Here is an 11,437-nt window from a genome sequence, read left to right as displayed (position 1 = left end):
AAAATAGAAAAAAAAGTTAGTTGAAAGCAACTTGTCTGTCATGAAGATGTGTGATGTCAGGTGCACTTTGATTTCTAAAGTTATTTTGCCATGACTATCATTAAATTTTTTCCGAAAGTTGGGTGAACGTGTTTGGAATCAAATGATTAATAATAAAGGAACTGATTTTCTAATTGCAAAAAATAATCTTAACTTTTGGTTTTAATCAATATTCTTACAATTTCATTTTGCAGTTAAATGTCTAAACCATTTATTTTATTATTAATACATATATTATTTTATGCTGCAGCAAAAATAATCTCGTGGCCCTACGTCAACGACGGTCGTGCTTTGAACACAATTCTTATGTGTAAATTTACTTATTTGATTTTCTTGGAAAAATTGAAAGAATCTATCCAGAGGAACCAGTAGACACTTCCAATAGAAGGTGAAAGAACTTTGCGGGGGACGTTGAAAGAAACTGCTGGGAAAAGCTTAACGTATTTTTAAAGGGAACCCTCCATAAGCTTCCCGTGCAAAATTGGAAGACACTTCCAGGGGAATACAGAAGATCTTTTGGGAAAGTAGGAGTAATTTACGAGTTGCAGTCGGAAGAGTCTTCCTGGGGAGATCAGATAAAATTTCGGTGAACGATGGAAGAAAGTTTCAGAGAAATTTGGAAGATTCTTCCAGGGCAAGTTGAAAAAAAATACTTCCGGAGATGTTGGAAGAAACTTCCGTGCAAAGTCGGTAGAGGAATCATAAGCCGGTCAAAATCTTCAAGGAGTAGTTGGAAGAAACTTTCAGAAGATATCAGAAAAATATTCCGGGAAAAAATCAGTGAAATTCGTTTTAAAGCAAGGTGAACTAAATTTATGTTATGAGTGGGTGGTGAAATATAGTACACTTACCATATATTAAGTGTATTTATCAGTTTTTTTTTTTTAGAAATTAGTATGGGGATTACTACGAGAAAAATGAACTCTACTTTCATTTCATTCCAGTCTGTCAAAAATATGACGACTCTATGCATAAACTTGAAAATTAATTGAGCTCGATAAATTATGGTATTTTTTAATAAACGTCAATTGAATTTATTACCAAATAGTTAGTGAGCTTCCTTTATAAGGCTAAAGACTGATTCGGCTTGGAAATCAGTAAACAATTAATTGTGAAGCTGTTATACTACACAGTTGATCATTCAATGTAAATGTTGGAAATTATACTTGTTTATAATAAAGCAATCAAATCTATATTTTTTCCCAGAACGTCACCAGAATGCGAAAAATCGAATACTGCTGCGAAGGCTACGAGCAGATTCTCGCAGAGGAAGCCACCACCCCCACCGTTGCTACAACCCTTTCCTGTCGCCCCGTCTGCCGCGGTGGCTGTGGACGTGGCCTGTGTGAATTGCCCAACAGTTGCACTTGCGAGGCCGGCTTCACCGGAAAACACTGTACCCAAAGTGAGCTACGATGGTTTTTATTTTGAGTCGTAAAAACAGTCGTTCTTATTACAGGATGTCGCACCGGAACTTGGGGCGAGAATTGCAAACACCGATGTCACTGTCAGAACTATTCGTTGTGCGACAGCAAATCAGGTCATTGCCGGTGTACGGATGGATGGATCGGGAATCAGTTGAGTTGAACGTTTTTTTGTTTTAAGCTTGTGATAACTTATTGGATTTCTATTCTTTCAGCTGTGAGACGTCTTGCCCCAGTGGATTCTATGGAACATTGTGCAAGAGTCAATGTAACTGCAGTACCAGCAGATGTGACCCGGAAAGTGGTAAATGTTTAGCGGAGGACGGTCTCGTCATGTTCGAAAATATCACTCGAACCGTGGAAAAAGACTATTCGGGTGAAAGCACAGAGCGAATTTTGATGAGTCAGTGGGTCAAAGTGGACAGTACTTCCAGTACAACTCCGCAAGTCACAACTGACAACGGTGATATCGATTCGATCAATTCAACCTATGCTCAATCTTATCAGGAATACTTACCATTAAATACAAACATCACCTTAATTCCGATGGAGAATTCAACGACCACGACTGAGGAATCGAAACATGATACCGTATATGAGATTGTGGCATCTACGACCAAAGTTGAAATCACCTTCATTGTATCATCAGAATCGTCCACCACCGAACACAGTAAAAGTTCTAAAGGACCGGAACTGGTCTTTGTCGAATCGGATGACCGTACGGATTTAGTCGAAGTTGTAGATGATAAGAAAGATTCAAACAACGAAGATCCAGATGAGCAAGTCAATCACACACAGGCCGTAGTTACCATTTCGAGCCTGCTGTTGGCTCTAGTGTTACTCCTGTCGGTAGTGGCTTATATGAAAAAAATCAATCGGAAAACTATGATGAAGCAGCAACAGATGATTCATCAGCATCAGCAGCATCAACGGCAAACATCTGTCAACGGAGAACGGGGTCCCGACAGTCCAAGAATATTGGAACCACTACCGGACATACCGAAAGTTATCTACACCAGAGTGAAAGCAAAGAACCATCGGGAGGGAAATGGCGAACTTGGTCAGTATAATATTTCATAGAATTTAGAAATTATTCTAATTATTGAATTACAATTTCAGAACACTACGATGTCCCGATCAACAACACCTCGGTGAACAAATCATCCCCGTACAATTACAATTTCACCCTGAGTAAACCGCCTCCGGGTCATCATCACCTGCCGGCGCGGAAGTACAGTCTGGAGCACATCTACGATGAAATTCAATATCCTCCGATGACGGATTTGAATAGTTCGACGACGTCGGCGACTGGGGAAAATACAGACGAAGACCACTTTTCGAAATCAATCCTCGCCGATACGAAGATGGCACCGGTGAAGGTTATCGATGAGATTAAAGGAAAGCAGTAATAAATTATGAGTGTTGTTAATATTGTACTGAGCAAATTCGTTATTTCTTGATGACACTCAAACCACAGACAAACAGACGTAACTCTTTGAAAAACTTGTTCTTGAAAACATAGTATCTCAAAACATATAACTTCAGTAACGACATCTCTCTGGCTTCTCGCGGAAAACAAGCTTGCTCGCTAACTCGTAAACAATATTGCATAAAAGTTCTATAGAATGTATAGAAACGTCAAAGTGATCTGATGCCAGCGCTGCGGCGAGTAGTTCGCGGAACTGATAATATTCAAATCAACCGTTAAATGCATGAACGAAGATACACAATGAAGAGTTACGTCTGTTTGTCTGTGCTCAAACGAACATTTAGCATAAAGACGTCTATCTCTCAGACAGCATTACTATTTAGACGGCTCTTTTTCATACTATGATGATTTATTGAAAATTTTGACAAATAAGACGTGAATCAAATTCAATGATTCCCCATTACGAACAATTTTGCATAATTTCATAGGAACCGGGGAGAGTATAAAGTCTGATCGATTCGTCAGTTGTCGTTAGAGCTGTCCAATCTGGCCAATCAGGTACCCAACTAGGAATTAAACGTATTGTAGCTACCTGAGAGCGATGCTTGAACCAGAACATTATTGCCCCTTAAATCAATCAACCCGATTGTCATTCAATCAGCTTCACTTGTGTCAAGAGCTTGTAAACTTGAATCGTTCCATCAGCTTATTATTAATATAATCATCACATTAGAATAGCTTTCCAAGAACCGATGACGACTCCCCTACCATGATGTTTGAATCACAGTTTTTTTTTTGATCGACCAGTACCGCCACATTCAAAAGCAGCTTCTCTACCGCGACTGCCAGCAGCCATTCATCCGTCAAGTAAATCATTTATCAAATTAAATATCACACGCGCTGTGCTGCTGAACTAAACCGCCATCAGGAGCGATAGGCGTCCCGTTTTTATTTTATCCACATACACTTGAAGTTCCGTCTTCTAAGTAAAGTACATACAGTGCCATAGTGGTCAAGTAATAACCTTCCTCTGCGAATGCGATAATAATTGTTTTTAATCCGAAGCGAACAGCAGTACAAGACGGACGCTCTCCGTTGAGAAATTAGAACGAAAATGTTTAGAACCGTAGTCCCGCTTCTCCTGGTAGCACTTTGCTACTGGGAAACTGCTTTCGGTCAAAGTTGGCAGAAAGGTGGCGTCAAAAGTGGCCACATGGTAGCCCTCAACCAAACCGTGTTGGAAGATCACCCCGTAGGAACCGTGGATATGGCGAACCTGCATCGGGCTAACGAGTCGCAAGGTGCCCTGGATAAGTTCATGAACAAAACCAAGACTATGATCTCGAAGGGCATCTGCTTCGACGAAGTCCCAACCATAACGCTGGTGAAACCTCAAAATGGACAGATTCCCGCTGGGAATGGAGTAAGTATAGCCGCACATCTGTTTGCAGTGTTCAAATTCTAATCTGGATAATCCGGTTTGCAGTCGGACCCGTCACTCAGTCGCATCCAAGTATGTTGCAAGGGCTACGAACGAAACGTTCACAACTTCCACAAGTGCGACCCAATCTGTGACGAACCTTGCTATAATGGACTGTGCGTCGGACCGAACACTTGTGCCTGCTATCCGGAATACGTAAACAACCACCAGGGAAGATGCGTCCCAACGTGTCCAATTGGCTGTGACAATGGAGAGTGCAATTTGGAGCTGAAAATGTGTGTGTGCAAAGATGGACACGAACTGGACGAGACGCACAAGTTTTGCGTTCCCAGCTGTACCGGAGGTTGTGGCGCCGGCCGGTGTGTTGGGGTGGAAAAGTGTGAATGTGACGTAGGCTACGGACAGGATGAAGATGGCAAGTGCGTACCGAGCTGCGAGGGAGGATGCGGAAGTGGGGTGTGCATTGCGCCGGGAGTTTGCCAGTGTAAGCCGGGATACGAGAAGACGGAAGCGGGATGTGAACCGATTTGCTCGGAGTAAGTATAGGGAAAGAATCAATTCTTTGAACGATTCACTCCTTCAATTTTGCTTTGAAAATGAACAATCTCTTTGAATATTCGTAAAAATCAAGCCTGGGGAAATCCAAACACTCGTGCCAGCACCATAGGAACAAAAAGATCGCTGAACGAATGTAATTTGCAATGTAGAATCAGTACGCCGTTAGAAAGAAACTTGTGAGAAACTGAAGGAATGTGAAAAACTTTCTCCGTTGAGTGCAACCGCGATTACTTACGTAAATACTGAACGGATAGTGGCTAGCGTTTATTTTGATGTTATGTTTTGTGTTGTGCGCCATTTATGATACCATTATCCATTTGATAAAGGTAGAGTGAACATGCGGGGCTTATTGTAAGTAAAAGTGACCTCGGAGTGGTCGTGAATTACCAGGCATTCTGAAATGGGTCACTGGAGCTGCAATAGAGCTAACACCTTTTAACTCCCAGCCTAAACCTGCTTTAATTTAAGGGTAATAAAAAGCAGTTTTCTTCCATAATAACACTGCCGGACAGTGGGGGTTAGATTGTACACACACACACACACACAAACATGTTTTGTGCTGTGCGCCTTATGTACTTGATCTTGTAGTTGTTTTAGTTGACTTTAAACCCTTTAAAGAGAGTGGAATTAGGCTTAGTAGCACGAGGCTGAATGGCCTAATAAGCAATTTTTGCATTATTATACATCAACAGCATTCATATGTACTAGGGGAAATGGCTCTAATGTTGGCCTATGGATCTATGATTGGGCCCATTGCTAAAAATCTGAAATTTATCAATTTATCAATTTATCTAGATGAACGCGTCATTGGGACGGCACTAATGGTTATTTATGATCGCTATTGAAAATTTAGTCGATTGCTGAATTTATGTATGGGCCCAAATTAGGGGCATTTAGGCCGACATTACATCCATTTCCCCTATTGTAATTTCCAGAAGTTACCTGAATTTGCTCCGAAGGTTTCGTGAGCTCATCTTTGATATGGAAACCGCAAGTTATCTGAATTGACCTCCTGAAGTCCACCTAAGTTTTCCTCGAAAGCTTATTGTACTTGTCTATGAAATATCTCTGAATTTGGCAGCAGTAGTTCTCTAAACCTCACTCCATAAATTTCCCGAACTTTCCTCAAAACATCCCAATCTTTTTCTGGTGTGCTATGGAGATTGAATTAAGAATATGTTTAAGAATCTTACTCGATACAAATGAGACCTAGGGAAATTTTTAGAAAATCTCGGATGATGAGGCTACTTTGAAGCGATGTCATAAACATTTGAAGTAACGGACCGGTTCCACTATCACAGTATCTTCAAATCGGATAAAGGAAAGTTGTTTTAGCTGAATCTGAATTCAATTCATGGCATACTTTGAGTTATTTTGGAAACCTGGGGTGTGTATGCACCCCACACCATGCAAATATTCTGTACTGCTGTATCCCAAAATCCTGATTATTCAGAAGTATGATGCCTTCGGCAAAGTCGGTCAAAGGCTGCTGCATAGTGGACAGCTCAATATGATATTCTCCCGCTAGGCGGTGCTAGTGAACATCCCACATGCACATATTCTGTATTGTTGTATCTCAAGATCCTGATTATTTAGACGGGTGATGTTGATCAGAAGGCGAAAGACTACAGGGTGGTGAACAAATCAATTCAGAATTTTGCCGCTAGACAGTGCTAGTGAGCATGCAAGTATTATATACTGCTACATTTCCAGATCCTGATTATATAGAAGGGTGATGTCTTTGGCAAAGTCGATCAATACGTCAAGGGCTGTTTGGTGGTGGACAGATTTATTTGGAATTGCCACTAGGCGGTGCTAGTGAGCAAGCAAAGGTTCTGTAAGTACTGCTTTACCTCAAGATTCTGATTATTTAGAAAGATGATGTCTTCGACAAAGTTGATCGGGAGTTCAAGGGCTGCTGGGAGATGAACAGATAAATTCGAAATTCTCCCAGTAGGCGGAACTAGTGAGCATCAATTATATATGAGTGAATTGAATCTTCTTATTTCTTTGCCAGTTTCGATTCTAAAGTCACCACGCTTTACTCCAAACCTACCACATGATCGGTAGCTTTCTCAAAACTAAGAAAATTCCAAATATATCGTCAACAAAATTCCAATCACTCATTTTCAAATTCTGTTCAAACTTCACACTGCCGTTCTCTAACGGAACAATCAATTCTAACATTGCGTCCCTTTCACTATCTCTAGCTAGTTGTAAACTTACGTCAGATTTTGACCATAAACCATCTTTTTCAAAACTTAAAAAAATGATGAACATTGTCGTTGATGGTCAAAATTCATGGGCTTTATGACTACTCTGCCGTGAGATGACAAAGTGCCGTAGACGCCAGCATGGACAATTTTTATTTTTTACCATATTCGATTTCTGTATCCTAAATGACATCCAGAAACACTTCAAACATGAACAAAATTGGATTTTGAAGCATGTAGACAAAGTGACGGAAACCATACATTTTTGGAGAAACAGTGAATTTTTCACTGTTTCTACACATAAGTGACGTCCACCATGTCCACGTCCAAGTGCTGAAAATTAAAAAAAAAAAACTATTTTAAACTTCAAGGTTGATGTTTTATCTTCGTTTAGATCGTATTTCGCTAATTTTCTTAATCATTACGAGGTTAAACAAAAATATCAGGTTTCTGAACAATTCACTAAAAGGATTTACGTCACTCACGGCAGTACTGTATCTATTCCATATCAATCAAGGTTTTGTATCTAGTGATCAACTGTGCAAATAGAATCTATGGCTAATACACTAGTTTACAAACAAACGTTAAAAAAAGAACTTCAATGTTTGACCTATGATGTTTATGTAAAATTGTGCGCTGAATTCAAATATATGGTCAGAAAAATCTCAGTGGGATAGTTTTCTAGATACAGCTAAAAAATGAAATTTCTATAAAAAAAAAGTTTAATAAAATAGTATCAGTATCTGGAGATACCGTACGTTCAGATCTGAATTCGAAGTGTATTGGCAACAGCGCACGCACGAAAAAATGAAAGCTGTATTAGAACAGTCGCATCTATACCCGCTTTGCAAAAATCATCGTGCTTGAAACGTAGTGAACCGAATGGGCTGTATTTACACATTTCTTTGACGTCATGACAGCCTTCACAAACCGACGACAAACGTCAGCTTACCCAAGTGGCTGTAACGAAAAGGCTGCCACGAGACATTATATACAATTGATACACGGCAGTGGAGTATGGAAGAAACCCAAAAGTATGATCCCGAATAGACATGTCGGCCCGATGTCGGTTCAATGTAAGGTCAATTTATGATCGACGTCGGCCAAATGTCGGGTCAATGCTGTGTTTATGTCAGGTCAATGTCGGGCCAACATAGGGTTGGGGTTTGGTAGAAGTCAGGTTGGTGTCGGGTTGGCTTATATTTTTCGCCGGTATGTCGGAATGTCTAATCTGCTCAAGACCGCGCGTTTTCAAAAAATATCTGATGCAAATTTTGCAGTACACGACAGCAACGTTGCATGTCGTATAACAGCGTCACTGTGGGCTGTCGCTTATAGCTCAATCTCAAGGCTGTCGTAGGAAAAAGAAAGCGACAGAAATACTGTCATGAAGCGATATTTTTGGTATGCCTGCACCCAGCAACCCTTGATCTCCTGATCAACTTTGCCGAAGACATTATCCTTCAATTTAATCACGATCTGGACATACAGAAGAAAAGATTTTTTGCATGCTTACTACTGGCACCTAGCGAGAAAATTCTGAATTGATCTGTCCACCACCCAACAGCCCAACTTGGTCGAAGATATACCCCGTCTAAATAATCCGGTTCTTGAGATACAGCAATACATAATATTTGCGTGTGGGATGCCCATTAGTGGCAGAATACGGAATTAATCTGTCAACCTCTCAGCAGTCTTTGGCCTCCTGATCAACTTTGCCGAAGACATCACCCGTCTAAATAATCAGAGTCTTAACATACAGCAGTACACAATATTTGCATGTAAGACGCTCTTTAGCACCACCATGTGGCAGAAAACAGAATTGATAAGAACATTGCTGTTTTAAGAACACCTCCCATCAGCTCTTGCCAACCTGATCAACTTTTCCGGAAACATAACGCCTTCTATATAGGGGAAATGGATGTAATGTCAGCGTAATTGCCCCTAATTTGGGCCCATACATAAATTCAGCAATCGACTAAATTTTCAATAGTGACCAAAAATATCCATAAGTACCGTCCCAAGGACGCGTTCACCGAGATAAAATTGATAAATAGCAGATTTTTAGCGATGGGCCCAATCTTAGATCCATAGGCCAACATTAGAGCCATTTCCCCTAATCAGGATCTGGAGAAACAACAGTACAACATATGTGCATGTTCACTAGTCTAGTGGCAGAATTCTGTATTGATCTGTCCATCTCACAGCAGTCTTTGGCTTCCTGATCAACTTTGCCGAAGACATTACCACTCTAAATAATCAGAGTTTTAAGATACAGCAGTACACAATATTCGCATGCAAGATGCTTACTAACGCCACCACGTGGCAGCATTCAGAAATTTCTAGGATTGACAATTTTTTGGGACTTAGAAAACTTAATATGTGCAGTTTTTTCACCCTGATTAATTTTCTGAATTTAAACAATTTAAAGTTTTTTATGGAATTCTGTAGAGAATACCTATGGAATTTTGGGGAGGATTAAAAACGAATTAAATTGGTTATTACAAAAAAATCCTGAGCAGGAATCCTAAGAAATGGAAAAAAAGAATAAATCCAAAAGGACATTCTAACGGCGCCGGTGGTGTAGTGGTAAGCGTGATTACCTCTTACCCCAGCAGGCCTGGGTTCAATACCAGTCGGCGCCGCCGGGATGTTCTTGAGGCATAACATCTCTGATCACGCCTTCCTTCGGATGGGAAGTAAAGCCGTTGGTCCCCGGTTCATGAGTTGATGGGTCGATAGGTAGGGTCCAGGTGTGGGAGCTGCCTTCCTGGCACGTCGGTAGCATTGATGCTCAGCACGGAAAACAAGATCGATGGAAAAAAAAAACAAACCAAAGGAAAAAAAAGGACATTCTAAAGGGAGTTTTGACCAGAATCGCATGATGATTTTGAGATAAAGTTCTAAGAAATTCTGTGATGAATTTCAAGGAATTTTTGCGGAGAAAAACTAAAGGACTGAATTGAATTCCAAAAGCAGATAAATTTTAAAAAGAATTCCAAGATAATTCTAATGAAAGATTGAAGATTATTCAAAAAATAATTTAAAGGGTGTACTGAGAATAACTTTAAATAAAATTTGAGGATAGTTCAGAAAAGAACTTCAAAAGAATACCGAGAGAAACATAAAAAGAATCAAATCCTGAGGACATTTAAAAAAAATATGAGTAGAATTTAAAAGAAATTCCTAAAAAAGCTTCAAGAATATTAAGATGAGAATTCCAAAAGTTTTGTGGAGAATTCAGAATTTTCATAGGAGAGCTATGAGTTCGTAGAATATGTTGTGAAGAATTTCTATGCAATTTTTTTCTGTGAATAAGGAATAAGAGATTTTAAGGAGGTTTTTAAAGGAATTCCAAAAGATTATTACGAACAGAACTCCAAGAGAATCAAAGAAAATTCCATGGTAATTCTGAATATGTAATTGTTGTGGCATTTCATATCAAAATAACAGATTCCCATCTTAATATCAAAATAACGTAATATTAACCTGTGTAACAATTGTTCGTGTATCAGCTTATAATACATAACATCTCACTAGTTCGAACATGACATTAGGGAACATCCTAAAAATGACGTAGCATATTTTTGACCAATTTTAGACCCACCCCAACTCGTAGCGTATTTTGCTATATATTATACATGGAATATCACAACTTTTGAAAACCACCCCTCCTCGATCAAATGCTACGTCATTTATGAATGTTCCCTTAGAGCAGATCCACGCCAAATGATGAATCGGAAAAAAAACTCGACCTTCTTCGATTTGCATGACACTTTGCATAATGCTTTGTATTATTGCCCATCACATTTTTGCTAAAATTCGGCCATTTGGATCTTTTAAAATTTTAAAAATTATGCCTGGAATTTTTCAAAAATTGTGGCACAGAAGCGACACTTCTTATCGAAATAACGTCTGAGACAAAGTTGTAGAGAAAAACAATGTTTTTCTGGGATAAAATGACAAATATCTTTGACTATATGTTTTTAGTATTACTTCTACGTGAAGTCAACGATTTACATAGTTGAAGATGCTAATTTCAAATAACAGACTGTAGTGGTAATTTTTATACGATAGACGGCAGCCGACAACCGATTTGTACCTTCCTTAAAAGTTGTCCTAGCTTGCTATTCTAATATCTATATACAATCTTCACACTGCCGTACTCTAACGAAACTATCAACTCTATGCTTTCATCTACTCCATCTATCGTATAAAAATAACCACTACAGTCTGTTATTTGAAATTAGCATCTTCAACTAAGACAAATATCTATTTTAATTAATTTGAAGTAAAAATAATAAAAAAAAAAATTTAACTCAAATATTTCAAA

At 39.2% G+C, this 11,437-nt stretch overlaps 2 protein-coding genes across 2 annotated transcripts in view; both read left to right on the top strand.

Moving 5' to 3' along the window:
• Positions 1 to 2,899, top strand: part of NimA (Nimrod A) — a 32,118-nt gene extending 29,219 nt beyond the window's left edge. The window contains exons 3-6 of the mRNA XM_065223512.1: positions 1,246 to 1,444; positions 1,499 to 1,616; positions 1,679 to 2,523; positions 2,583 to 2,899. Coding sequence (XP_065079584.1) covers positions 1,246 to 1,444; positions 1,499 to 1,616; positions 1,679 to 2,523; positions 2,583 to 2,872 — 1,452 coding nt within the window. The 3' untranslated portion in view covers positions 2,873 to 2,899. The remainder of the gene's footprint in view (positions 1 to 1,245; positions 1,445 to 1,498; positions 1,617 to 1,678; positions 2,524 to 2,582) is intronic.
• Positions 2,900 to 3,899: 1,000 nt separating this feature from the next.
• Positions 3,900 to 11,437, top strand: part of LOC135702337 (uncharacterized) — a 39,627-nt gene continuing 32,089 nt past the window's right edge. The window contains exons 1-2 of the mRNA XM_065223365.1: positions 3,900 to 4,315; positions 4,379 to 4,869. Of these exons, the coding sequence (XP_065079437.1) occupies positions 4,007 to 4,315; positions 4,379 to 4,869 (800 nt within the window). The 5' untranslated portion in view covers positions 3,900 to 4,006. The remainder of the gene's footprint in view (positions 4,316 to 4,378; positions 4,870 to 11,437) is intronic.

Source organism: Ochlerotatus camptorhynchus, unplaced genomic scaffold, assembly GCF_037179485.1.
Source record: "Ochlerotatus camptorhynchus isolate MF236.1 unplaced genomic scaffold, CSIRO-AGI_Acam_v1.1 ptg000017l, whole genome shotgun sequence".
NCBI classification, from domain to species: domain Eukaryota; kingdom Metazoa; phylum Arthropoda; class Insecta; order Diptera; family Culicidae; genus Ochlerotatus; species Ochlerotatus camptorhynchus.
This window is presented reverse-complemented; position numbering and strand designations above follow the sequence as displayed.